Source organism: Sardina pilchardus, chromosome 11, assembly GCF_963854185.1.
Source record: "Sardina pilchardus chromosome 11, fSarPil1.1, whole genome shotgun sequence".
Taxonomy (NCBI): domain Eukaryota; kingdom Metazoa; phylum Chordata; class Actinopteri; order Clupeiformes; family Clupeidae; genus Sardina; species Sardina pilchardus.
Window position 1 is genome coordinate 19,909,156 of NC_085004.1, and position 13,508 is coordinate 19,922,663.

The window sequence follows — 13,508 nt, forward strand, 5'->3', positions numbered from 1 at the left end:
GTCTGGTGCTTCTAAATTGTTTTTTGTTTTTTTGCAACACAGCGGGAAAATGTGTGTAAATGTTACTTTATTTAAAAGATTGTGGATCACATAGTAAAACATGTCTGCAAACAGCTGGAAAACAGCATGCAATTGCAGGTGTCCTTACATACTATTAATCAGAAATAAGACTACTTCAGTGCATAAACATAGTATAAGCTTCCTTCTGCATATAATGTTATATGTATATCTTAGGCAAGCAAGTTAAAATTGTCAACATTTTAATTCCTCGTTTAATAAAAGTAATTGAACTTTCAGCGCGTTCTCTTCACGTTTCTTTTTTCTTGTCATTGCTGTATGACTGATAAAAAAAAATTGGGTGGAATAGAGGGCCATTTGTTTTGATGAGACACTTTGATTCATGCTGCGGGTGCGGACGCGCCTAGATTCACTCGCAGACAGGTGAGTTTGCTGGTGGTCTACTCATTTTGATGATTTTAATGTTCCAAACTACTGTCCCAACAACAATGACCATCAAGACCGAAACGAAATGCATCTTACGTGAGGTTGCCTCTTCACACTATTGTAGTTTAGATCGCAATAAACTGGAGGGTACACGGTCGAGCCGCGCATTTAACCCTCTGATGACCATAAATATCTGATGACGACATTTACGTCACGCAGACTACTCGCACATGCGCAAATTATGTTTACCCCATTAGCACATGCGCAGAAGCCATCCAATTCCCTATCTAAAATGAGCGGTTGCGCTGTGAAGAAGCCAGAGCTAGTTTAAAAAAACAGTTCTGAAATCCAGAACTCACTTTATTTTCAGTACCTGTTAATTGACACACGTTCAAGGGGTTTTGAACAGCCTAACTAATGGTACATTTTTAACTGTTCAAGCTAAGCTGCTACGTGATAAATCGCTTGTGAAATATACCCCCCCTGTGTCTAGCCAGCTAATGTTGTTAGCTAACGTTGATAACGAGCTACATAATATATTTCACTCGTAGCGCATTCAAGCTCAGAAAACACCTACCAACGAATTGTCTGCCTGCTACGAAAAATGTCCGTTGTTTTCGTACCGAGAAGGCAACGTGGGAAGGCCGAAATTAACCAGGAAATTATTCAACGGGTGAGCAGTAATCATAGACAGTAAGAGTTCGTCTGTCTCTTTTGGTTACAATGTGTCTTATCGACAGTGTCTTTAACTGATACATTGTCATCTCGAGCTATTTGCATGAAGTTGCGTTGTGTGTCTGAATGTGTTCAAGCAAAATAATGTCAAACTTGTTATGTTTTGCACTGGTCTGAGTTAAAATGTTAACTGAGTTAAAATGTCTTTTGCACAAGTTGCTTGACGAAAACGATCAGCTGGTGAGATGCATTGCGGAATACATGCAGCGGGGACGCGCGACAGAATGTGTCCAGTAAGTCGATGGATGGACTATATTATTGTGACATTTGCAGCCCAAGTGGTCCATGTCCATTGTTACCGAGGAAATTAAAGCAGTACATATTGGATCTTTTGCAGGTATCAACAGATTTTACACCGGAATATTGTGTACCTCGGGACCATAGCCGACGCCAGTCCTGACACCCCTCCCACCACAGAGGTGAAAATCCTAGTTCTCCTCCCAGCTCAGCAATGAAGCCTTAACTAATGGATTGGTATCAATTATTTCAATATTTGTCTTTCTGTCTTACCAGGCTCCACAAGAAAATGGGGAATGACCAGCACACAAGTGTCAGTGATGGGGGGCATATTTTGTATTTGCATCCATACAAATGTATGAGTTAATGTTTTGTTTCCTGCACTTTGAACTTTCTGTGCAAACGATTGTGACATTATTTATAATAAATGTCTATTTTTTACATGTGGTATGAGCTATTCTCCATTTCTGATGGTGGCCAGTATTTGTGTCGGATTCAGAAGCAAGTGTTGAGAGTCCACCCTCATAAGATTCAGGGCCTTGATTGTCAGCATCCGCTTACTGCCTTGTTTTTCCAGCTGACCTGTCGGTCACTATACCAATATAGATCAACTTGAGAAAGTAAAAAATTGCCTTAAATATTTAAAATATTCTAAAATCTAGGCCTGCAGTAATGCAACAAAATAATATATGAATGGAAGATCTAAACATGGAGCCCGTGTTTATTTTTTATTTATTTCCATTTAAATTGCTGAACAAAAAGCATGCTTACTACTGAATTGGAAACCTCTAAAACAGGGAAAACAGAATAAACAAGACATTAAGGCATATAGGCAGGGGTTTCCCCCAAAATAACAAAGACAAACAAGACATTAGGTTGTCAATTACATTTCTTTAATTTTTTTTTTTTTTTTTTTACTTTTTTTGCATTGCTGGTACACTTGGAAAGATTCAGTTGCCAGCTCAAGAGAACAATAAGCAACATAAGCCAAGCAGCCTCTTCACTTCAACTCTCAGGGTTACAGGTCAGATTTCTGGTGAAGTCACTAGTAAACCATTTGACACAACTGAGAAATGCTAACAGTTACAGTCCAAGGTCTTTAAGATGTCTTAAAAAAAAGGCTGCAACAGTTTGGGAGATAACACAGACAAAAAGCAACAAACCCTATATTTTGATTGTGCAAAGCACAGAACTATAAAAAGATATATATTTATATTTATATACAGCAAACGATTCTCTGTAAACATGGTAAGTATGTTAGTTTTCAGAAAAAACATGGTGTCATATCATAAATACAGGCAACATTGGCATCCGCAAACATCACAAGAGTTAACATTCTGGGCCTTCATCTGCAGCCCACCGCCATAGAAACTGAAGAAACACGGGCTCTAAAACCAGCCCAGATCAGCTCGTGTTTAGTGTTTATAATGGCATATGTTATAATGGCATATTTGGTAACCTTTCGAGATAGATGATTTTAGTTCAACTCTGGAGGAAGGGAAACATGTGCTTTTTCACATCTGAGGGCAGGGATGGGGAAATCCAATCTGATGTAGTATGCCTATATTGTATTAACATATACAGTAATGGTATAACATGTAAGAAAATACAAAAATAAGATTAATACTGTCAATATTTGTACAAGAAAATATTGTATTTTTTTAAGGAACAAATGTTAAGTTTTTTGTATTTAAGAGTTAGTGTTATTCTGAAGCAAACTGCCAATCAGAAATGCGCGTGAGGTGACATGAAAGGAGCGTTTCTTGTTTTTTTTTGTTTTTTTTTAATCACACACACACGCACACACACAGAGACATTTCCAGAGTTTGTCAGACAAAAGGGCATGGAACTGTATCATTTGCTATGATTTCCATAACAACCCCAAACTCCTCTCGCTAGTCACGAAGCACCATTCATCTTCTGAACAACGCTTTGGTTGGAAAATAATATTCTGCAAGTGCTATTCATATCACCATGGCACATAGTTACTGCTATATTATTTCTATTTTTCTTTTTTTCCCCCATAGAACTCTTGTAAGTTGTTTGAAAAAAGTAGTGTATCTCTTTCAAATTACACCTCTGCGATGATTATATTCTGCCGAGCCTGCTCAAAGCCTCTTAATAAAAAGAAGGTAAGTATTTATATATCATTTGGAGTCATTTACACGCTATGGAACAATATGGAAGCTGTAGTCTGAGTCATCTGATAGGAGATTTGGCAGTTACAGCTTTTTAGACACAGTATAATTATCATTTGCACTGGGTCATCTTCTCCCCCTCCCCTGGACACGGTCAGCTAGGAGTTCAGGGCTCAAAGCGAGAGGGGAGGGGAGGGAAGAGGAGAGAAATGAGACAGCCATGCACGTCACCTGTTCGGGTGGCTCAGAAGCAAGTCCAGGAGTGGGTGTTTGGGGTGGAGGAGGGGAGGGGAGGGGTGTAAACTAGGTGGCCAAAGACACCACAGTATGAGCTGGAACCGCAGTACAGGGGTAAAGGGGTTGCGGACGATCATGCGCTTTTCTCGACAGGACCGCTCAGAAAGCCGCCTTTGTCCCTCTAAACGCAGATGGTACCTCTGCCAAGGAAGGGTAAATACGAAACCTGCGTATACATAACCAAAAAAAAAAAAAAAAAGATAAGAGACAGAAAGGAAAACCCCTATCCAGACACTTCCCCCTCCTCACAGAAGCCCTGCTACAGGTGCCAAGAGCACAAAGCCCTGGGAGCACGGGAGAAAAAGGGCCGAGGAGAGGCAAGAGTCTGACCCCCCCTCCCCCCCCTCTCCACGGCTGCTCAGTACTGGTGCAGGTAGGAGGGCCGGTGCTCGGGCTTGTGGGGGAAGGACTTGAAGCCCTTGCTGATGGGCTGCTTGCTGTGCTGCGGAGGCTGCTGCTGGGGCTGCGGTGGCGGGCCCTGCTGCTGCTGCTGCTGCTGCTGCGGCGGAGGCTGCTGCTGGGAGAAGGGGAAGCCGGACGAGAGGCCGCCGCCGCCGGAGGGAGAGCAGTCGCTGGCGGTGGACCACACGGCCGACTGCAGCATCTGCATGGAGTCGCTCCACTGGCTGGAGGGGGGCATGTTCATCTGGTAGAGGGACGAGCCCAGGTTGGGCATGGTGTTGGTGTGGGAGGACGAGTGCTGCCACGGAGCCTTGGGGGGCCATGTTTTGGTTTTGCTGTCCTGGAAGGGGGAAAAAGAGAGAGCACCATGTTAAAATAAATACATGTACAAACAAAGACATGACCCATGGACTCGCAGGCACGACTTGGGGATTACTGGACTTCTCCATTGCGATGTAGCGTTTACATAAAACAGACAAAGAAACAGGACACTATCGATGAGATGTCAATATGTTGACCTTGTCTTATGTCCTTTTATGCGGCCTGCAAGAGCTTGACTTTCTTAAAATACAATTCTGCATCACTTGGCCGAGTAGCCTACAGAGACTTTTGTGATATATTATGCGCAATGACAACATCCACTAGATGGCAGTGTTTCAGTATAAGTCATTACTTACAGCGGTTTTCTAGTTGAGTGACAAGGTTGGACAAAAACATGAAATTATGCACAATGTCTGAGAAACATATCTGACCACACACACACCTATATCTGTAGTATAGGTATAGGTGTGTGTATGGTCACATTGGTGCTAGACAACACTGGTACAAAACACAGATGAAGAGGTACACCTGAGAGGCACAGGTGTTTGCCCTTACCTGGCAGCTGTCATCAGTGGCATGGTGTAGAGGTGGAGAGGGCAACGTGCACACCTCCTGCTCCCCACAGCTGTGTTTCCTAGGCAACAGAAGGGAAAACATAGCAAACACAATCACATTTAGTTTAGGTTTCGTTTACAGCAGAGGATGGGGTGATCTACGAGACAAACTGATCGAGGTACATAGTTGTGCAGAGACTTTCCACCAGCGATTCTCAAGAGCGTCACTATCTTTTGATATCCATGTGTGTAAGCAAACACGTTCTAATGCAGATATATGAGAGTAAAGAATAGGAAATGGAGCAGTTAAGTGGTCAATTGGTCACACATCAATGGGCATGCCGATCCAGGCATGTCTGGGAATGGTCTCTTATTGCTCACATAACTACTCGACTCGTCAGGAAATCACACACAGGTTGGACAAACACTGCAGTTAATGAACTAATGATCCATTTATACTAGATGTCTTAATGGAGCTGAACAGCGCACACACCATGTACATAGATAGTTACTGCCTCTCTCTCATCTTAGTTTGCAGTCTGGTATTTTATGGCAGGGTTCTAACTCCAATGTCCATATTTCAGAATAGCTGTGCTCGCAAAACAGTCTTTTAAAAGAACACTGTATTTTTTATCAGCATTTTTTATTAGACATATTTATGGGGCCATGTTGTTTTATACATGATTTTTTTATATATATATTTAATTTACAAGGTACACTCCCTCGGGATGCACAGTGTGTTCCACTTAGTTTGAAAACCAGCCAAGTTATTGTGTGTGTGTGTGTGTACCGCTAAACAGAACCGCTTCAAACTTAGGTTTGGATAGAACATAAATAAATATGAAAGACAATCAATTTATTACCCAACGAATAAATGCTTAGATAAAACATTCAGAGCTAGATTAGGAAGCACAGCATCAGGTGAGAACCCCAGCACAGGTGTGTGAGATGTGTGAAGTCAGCGCAGGTGTGTGTGTGTGTGTGTGTGTGTGTGTGTGTTTGTAGAGTGCCGTACCTCCTCTGCTTAACAGCAGCCACCAAGTCTGGGCCGGAGAACATGGAGAACAGGCTGTCCCCATTGGCTGAGGAAGCCTCGTCACTCGAGCTGGCCGAGTCACCCTGATTGGCTGACCAGCTGCTGTTCACCGCATCCCTGGTAACCGAGACACAAGAACATTATCAGCATGGACATCTCGCACTCTCTCAACAACATCTTCTTAAAACATGCCAAGCCTCCTCCTGGACTGAATGTTGTGTCTTTACTTGTAAACGTACGTGTGTGTGTGTGTGTCTGTGTGAGAACACCAGTGTGCAAAACACTTGAGTGTAGTGTGACTGACTGACTGAGGGAAAAGACGTGTGTAGCATCACGTTGTGTACTGGGTGAGCGTGTTTTGGCGGAGAGAGCGCCCTCCGGTGGACTCACCCTTCACTGCTGTAGTACTCTGGGTGGGGCCAGGTGCGGTGCGCCTCGTCCGCTAGGGGCCAGTTGCCACGGGCGTTGCCCGGGCGGCGGATGTGCTGCGCCTGCCGTTTCTGCTGCATGGCCTGGTTGACCCCGGCGACGTAGCGGGCGAACTCTGGGTCTGAGCCCACTGGGCACGGTGGAGGGAGAGAGAGAGAGAGGCGGGGGGGGGGGGACGAGACTGGCGTTTACATTCTGACACACTCAGCTGTTCTCCCACACAGTGCTCAGGCCACACACACACACACACACACACAAAGACACACAGAGACTGTCTAGCACAGCAGAAACGCACAATGGGCCGCCAGGCGGCCAGGCACAATGGCCTCTGCTGGAATAAAGAGTTTGCTACACGAGAGAAACAGACCCTGACACATTCTGTGTTCAGCAGAAAGGACCGAACCATAAACACCCACCACACACATGCGCACACACAGAAACAAACAAACACGCGCACACACACACACACACGCACAAACACACAAACAGCTGTTTACTGAAACCAATTTCTGGGTCAGGACATGACCTACAAACACATGCATGTAAAATTCTGTTTAGAAGAACCAGTATAGATGCAGGGTTTGTTAGCAACCCAGTCAGTCACAGCCTCATCAGTACTTTGTGTCACCTACATGCTCTGAGGAACATTTCTTTAAACTCAGAATCACAGTTGTCTACCCACTCTTTACAGGCTTCTAGTCGTTTGGGATGGTAGCTTCTGTCTTGTGTCAAAACTGACCCATCCAATGATTTAATAGATGAACTCTGCCTCTGAAAACATCCCATGGCAGGATCTATAATATATCACAGCTTGCTAGATAGATTTCCTATGTCCACAGCTGACGTGCACCATTTGAGGACAACCTAAATGAATGAATGAGGATGAGGCTCTCTGCTCTCCTGCTCTGATGAGGCCGAGAGCAGATGTTTTTTTTTTCCTGGCAGGCCACAGCACCATCAGAGGAGACAATGGGCTGGGCCCCAGTCTAGGGGTCTCTGGGGGTCCCTGTGAGAGCCTCGCTAATGACCGCAGTGGCCTGCGGGGAGTATGGGGGCGCAGAGAGCAGCGCTGGTGCACAGGGGGAGGAGGAGGAGGGGGGGGTTCTGGAGCTGCTCTCACGGGACCGAGTCTTCCAGGTGAAACGACGGCGTCAGCAGAGCTGCTCAGAGGCCCCGCTGCTGATTCAGGTCTTAACGTGCACACGGCCCCGCGAGAGTCAAAAACACACGTGCACACACATACATGAACTCTCTCACACACACACACACAGTTATGAACACTAATGGACACACACACACACACACACTATAACAGACGTGAACGTGCACATACAGGACGCATGAAACATGAAAAACGTGCACACACACAAACACACACATCTATGCAGAAATATATGAACAAACAAATCCAACGATCAGTTCTAACTCATGCTGAGTGTGGTGTGGTGACTGACCTGCGGGGTCAAAGGGCAGCGTGTCCCCTAGCACGTTGAAGACGGCGGAGTCGCTCTGCTCGCGGTTGGGCCAGGTGTTATTGCGCGGGCCCTGCGGCTTGTTGCCCAGCATCTCGGACATCATGCTGTCCATGTAGGTGCTCACCAGCCCCAGGCTGTAGAGGTCCGAGCTCAGGTCCGGCAACCCCGGGGCCCCCCACTGCCCCAGGGGTCCCATCGGGGACAGGCCCCCCGGAGGACCCTGTGGCGGGGGCTGTGGGCTGGAGCCCCCCAGCCACTTGCTGGGCACTCTCTGCTGGGGCAGAGCCTGGCCGGGGAGCTGGGGAGAGGGCTGCTGCTGCTGCTGTTGTTGCTGTTGCTGCTGCTGCTGGGCCTGCTGCTGCTGCTGCTGGCTGATTGGCTGCAGGAGGTGCTGATAATACTGCAAGGCCTGCTGGGAAGGCTGCGGAGGCTGGGGCTGCTGGGGGGGAGGTTGCGGTGGTTGAGGCTGCGGCTGTTGCTGCTGCTGCTGCGGTGGTGGTTGCGGTTGCTGTGGTTTGGGGAGGGACAGCTGGTGCTGCTGAGGCGGCGGCTGCGACTGCTGGGGCGGCAGGGGTTGCGGGGGCGGCTGCAGCCCGTGCTGGGAGCTCGCCGGGGGCTTGATGTCGGCGGCGGTGGAGGCAGCGCTGGCGGCACTGGCGCCGGACGAGGGCACGGAGTTCCGGCGCTTGACCAGCGGCGAGGCCTGCTGGGACTTTCCCATGTTGAAGCCGGAGAGGAAGTCGATGACGTCCTGCATCTCCTGGTCGGTGGGGAGGTTCATGCCCTGCTCGTCGGGGCCCGCGCCGTTGGCCAGCAGCCCCTGGGAGGGGTCCACTGAGAGTCCCCCGGAGAGGCCGCCCAGCTGGAGGAGGCTGTGCAGCCGGCCGTCGGCCGGGCCCGGCGCTTTGGGGGGCTTGTCGTCGGGGCTGCGCGACGGGGTGTTGGGGATGGACGAGGCCTTGCGCGTGAACTTGGAGGTCAGCTTGGAGATGGTCTTTGGGAGGCCGCCGCCGCCGCCGCTGGACGCCTTGGAGCCGTTGCCGGACGGCAGGTCGACATGGGAACCGTAGTCCGGGCTTTCGCGCTGCAGCTGAATCTGGATTATGGGAAGAGCCTGCTCCCTATGAAGACACACGCAAACACACATGTAGAGTCAGACTAGTGTCCTGCGATATTTTCATTATTTTGCACTTATGCCACTACACAACGGTGTGTGTGTGTGTGTGTGTGTGTGTGTGTGTGTGTGTGTGTGTGTGTGTGTGTACTTCAACTCCATGCAGCACAGGACTCACTTGCGCTCCTTCCAGCGGTTGAGGTCGTAGATGGCGGTGTAGAGCACGTCCACCAGCCCCAGCGTCTTCTCCGGGTCCAGGCTGCGCTGGAGCAGAGACATGGTGGCTGGGTCCTCCTTCAGGCACCTGAGGGGTTTAGCAGCACACAACACTGCTCCATCAGATGCGGACATTTCCCCTTGGGGATCAATAAAGTATCTATCTATCTGTCTATCTATCTGTCTATCTATCTATCTATCTATCTATCTATTATAAACACACAACAACACACCCAACAGCACATCTGTGTCAGCGGGCCAAAACAGGCAACTGCACTCATCCACAGAAAACTACATATAATGTGGCTAGCTATGTTCTAGTGCTAGTTCAGCTCAGGTCCCTACAAAGTGCTGAATGTAAACTCAATTTGCAGAGCTGAGAGCAGTGCTATGACGGTGGGCGGTTAAAGAAAGATCAAGACCCCCGACAGGAGCCCTGACGTCCAAGTCGTCCTTACCATGTTGAAGGCACCTGCACCACCACTTTGGAGCCTTCGAGCGTGATCTGGGGCGCGTAGGCCTCTCGGTTCTCTATCTGGGCCGTGTCCACCACCACCTATTACCCACATACACACAGAGAGAGAGAGAGAGAGAGAGAGAAAGGGGCGAGGGTGAGGGAGAGAGCGAGAAGTCAAAAAGAGTCAAAAAGAAATAAACCCTGTGTGTGGGAAAGGGTGTGTGGGGATGGAAACCGTGACAGTCTCGGATGATGATGTGCTGATGCAGCACTGTTTCTGACACTCTCAGGAAACACATGTACTCCCGTGTGACACACAACGCTCTTTCCCTCCCCGCTCTCTCCGACACGAGCGAAACAAAACTCAAAACAACTTCCTAGCCGCAGTAGCGACCCGGGCATAAAGCACATCCTACTACCCTGACCGGGTCCCATCGGCCTCCTTCGCTTCGATTACCAGAACAATTAACATTAATGGCTTCGCTGTTGCTAGGATGGCTGCCCCTCGTCCACCACGGCAACTGTCTCCAGGTCTGGTCTAACACAGGAAGCCATGTAGTTCTGTGACAAGAAGCCAGGCGTGACGAACACGCCGCACTCACAGAACCACAGCCGGTGGGGAAGAGACTTCCTGTCCAACAGGATGCGGGGCGTCTTGTTATTTTTAGAGCAGGTGTATCCTTGCGACTCTGACACGAGGCGGTGCGGCGCACACACACGCATATAAAAACACACACACAAGCACACATCAACGTCAACATACAGGACATCAGGGCCGCTCTGACCAGGAGGCTACATAAGGCCACGGGAACAGGGCTGGGAGGAGAGACTCAGTGGGAGAGAGAGAGAGAGAGAGAGAGAGAGAGAGAGAGAGAGAGAGAGATGTTCCATCAGCTTCCATTTCCTCTAATGCAGACCAGCGGGGGAGCGACTGAGAGGCCAAAGCATCCACTCAAAGTCACTTCAAACATTTAAATGCATTAAAGCCAATTATTCAACCTCCAATAACAATACATCAATTCATTCAAAGAGACGCACAAGGCAATTGTTGAACATGTTAAGGTTGGACAAATTGATTGTGTTGTCTTTTCAATGTTGCTGCTTGCTACATTTACAGCAAGCATCTCCACTAATACAGAGAAGCAAAAATCATGACACTCCATATTCTACACAAACCTAATTGCTAAAATTCTGTTTCACACTAAAAAAAAAATAATTCATATAATTTAATATAATCAAATCCAGTCTTTTCTGCTTTTATCAGTTGCCATGATTTCCTAAATGAGGCTCTACTGGGGAGGGCGGTGTGGAAGGCAGGAGGGCACGGTGAGGACAAGCCTCTGTTTGTGTCTCCCCGAGTCTTACCCACGACTCCCACACCTTATTACATGGGGAGTCTGACGGCTCACGTAAACACACAGCCATTATCTACAAGTGCGTACAAACACACATGGTGAATACATAACATTCACCAAAAAATACCAAAGACATGCGCGCACGCACACACACACTACTTTGCTGGCCATCCCCCATCCCCTACCCCCTCATTCTCACACACAGATGCACACACACACACACACAAACGTCATTCCAACTAAAGGTGAGTTTATGTTAGCAACTTCCCTCCCATCCTCCCTGCAAGTGACCCTGTGCCCTGCCCAGATGTTGCCGGAATGTTCAACGCTGAAGGTTCCTTGCTGAAGGTTGCGGATTCCGCTGGCCCTCCCCAGCTGCGCAAAGACCCAGCACAAAGCATCTCGGCTCAATTACAAGCGCCCCCCCCCCCCCAACCCTGGCCTCCCTCCCCTCCCCCTGAACCCCATCTCCATCACTGCTGCTTTCTCTCAGAGGCCATAAAGCTCCAGGGCCCAAACAGAGCTGAGTGAGCTATGGGAGAGCAAGTGGTCATCGTCAATGTTGGTGCGTAGGCTCCAAAAAAAAAACGTAGAAAAACAAGACTGGAGATCGCACTAAAAAGGCAGACTTCAAAAACCCAAGATATCGTCAAATAGTGATTTATTGACCTCACCAGACTACATACAAAAAAAAACATTTAGAAAACACACACAGCTTTTACTTACAACGCCTGACGATGGTCTGGAACATTGAAATGGTGGTAAATAAAGCTTTTGAGAGTGTCTAACAGTGTGCAGATTTTTAAAACACACACACACGACCTCTTCTGAAATTGAAGCCTCTCAAGAAAGTGATAGTGGTAGAGTTCAGTGAGACCTACTTTTCAGCTCACTCACAGCCTGAGATGAAACGAATAAAAAACAAAAGCTTTTAAAAAGGGGAGAGGAGTTTTCTATTTAACACGAGGCTGTTGAGAGAACCCGATGTTTCAAAACATCTTTGGTTGTCTGCCTCGGTCACATTGTCTGTTTCTCTGACCATGACTCACTTCCTCATACTGTTTTCTATGTCTACACGACATCCATCATCAGTAGATGTTTTTATCCAAAAGCCACACAGACTGGCAATGGCAGGCTCGGGAACCGAACCTGGGCTAACATCTGTGTCTTACAAAGGTGTAAGAAAACAGAAATACACCTGAGAATTTCAAGTATTATGCTTTTGGAATGCTGTTATATACTGCCTGTTGACGATCACATATTGTATCATGTTGGTTGGTCTGTGGAAGAACATGTCTAGTTGTGCAAGTTCAAGTTTGGCTGTGGTGGTGCCCGTTTGGCTGCGGCACTTTTGCCACAAGTGGTACTTTTGTGGTTGTGTTGCTGCTTGTCTGGCTGTGGCGGTGCTTGCATGGTTGTGGCAGATGGTTTGTCGTGGTGCGTGGCTGGTTGCGCTGGTGCTTGCCTGGTTGTGGCAGTTGGTCTGTTGTGGTGCTTGTCTGGTTGTGGCAGTGCGTGGCTGGCTGTGTTGATGATTGTCTGCTTGTGTTTGAGCATGCCTTGTTGTAGCGGTGCGTGCCTTGTTGTGGCAGTTGGTCTATGTCAGTGCTGTGTCTGGTGATGGCAGCTGGTCAGTGCTGTTTCGTGTCTGGTTGTGGCAGCTGGTCTGTGCGGTTTCGTGTCTGGTGGTGGCAGCTGGTCTGTGCCGTTTCGTGTCTGGTGGTGTCGATGCCGTGTCTGGTGGTGGTGCTGTGTACTCACCAGGCCGGCCTGTCCGAACAGCAGCTGCACGGCGGTCTTGCAGGCTCCTCTCCAGCTGGAGGGACACACCTGGTTTAGCACGTCCGTCACGGGCGACTCGTCCCGTACGCTCACGCCATTCTGGCCCACCGCCTCCTTAATCAGCTGCAGCACGGTATGCTGAACAACACACACACAGACACACACACACACACACACACTTAATATTGCTTGATCAGATAACCCACCTGAATGCAAATCAATACCCCTAGCGTATACAGAGCCAGCAGTGTTTAAGCTATCAAGTCATTACACCGGATATTCTTGCAGGGACCCTCAAGGCTTTCAAATGTAGAATAATAACATCATTCCAACTTGGGTTATGGACAGGGGTAAGATATAATACCATGTTGAAAGCAGGCGAGGAAAAAATGACACAAATGAAAAAATTTAAACAAGCCTGAATCTTTAGTCATTTGTTAGCCTGGGGTGACACATAAGATTGTTTTTGTTTTTTTCTGAAATCATAGGAGGTAACGGAGACGAACACCTCAAAAC

At 47.9% G+C, this 13,508-nt stretch overlaps 2 protein-coding genes across 6 annotated transcripts in view; one reads left to right on the forward strand and one right to left on the reverse strand.

Annotated features, from left to right (window-relative positions):
- Window positions 1-718: 718 nt before the first annotated feature.
- ss18l2 (ss18, like 2) lies at window positions 719-1,864 on the forward strand. Of its 2 annotated transcripts, XM_062549041.1 has the most exons (5): window positions 719-864; window positions 996-1,117; window positions 1,336-1,412; window positions 1,517-1,598; window positions 1,693-1,864. In XM_062549041.1, the coding sequence occupies exons 2-5, from the start codon at window positions 1,049-1,051 to the stop codon at window positions 1,714-1,716; spliced, it is 252 nt and encodes an 83-aa protein (XP_062405025.1). In that variant the 5' UTR covers window positions 719-864; window positions 996-1,048; the 3' UTR covers window positions 1,717-1,864. The 2 variants fall into 2 exon arrangements, with proteins under 2 accessions (XP_062405025.1, XP_062405024.1); XM_062549040.1 differs by having other exon boundaries at window positions 719-1,117.
- A 423-nt stretch (window positions 1,865-2,287) lies between these two features.
- Window positions 2,288-13,508, reverse strand: part of LOC134095474 (granule associated Rac and RHOG effector protein 1-like) — a 40,432-nt gene continuing 29,211 nt past the window's right edge. For all 4 annotated transcript variants that reach the window (XM_062549037.1, XM_062549036.1, XM_062549038.1 and 1 more), the window contains 8 exons: window positions 12,972-13,130; window positions 9,857-9,954; window positions 9,361-9,486; window positions 8,048-9,189; window positions 6,555-6,723; window positions 6,144-6,281; window positions 5,130-5,208; window positions 2,288-4,593 (listed from right to left, as the gene is read on the reverse strand). In XM_062549037.1, the coding sequence (XP_062405021.1) occupies window positions 4,210-4,593; window positions 5,130-5,208; window positions 6,144-6,281; window positions 6,555-6,723; window positions 8,048-9,189; window positions 9,361-9,486; window positions 9,857-9,954; window positions 12,972-13,130 (2,295 nt within the window). In that variant the 3' untranslated portion in view covers window positions 2,288-4,209. The remainder of the gene's footprint in view (window positions 4,594-5,129; window positions 5,209-6,143; window positions 6,282-6,554; window positions 6,724-8,047; window positions 9,190-9,360; window positions 9,487-9,856; window positions 9,955-12,971; window positions 13,131-13,508) is intronic.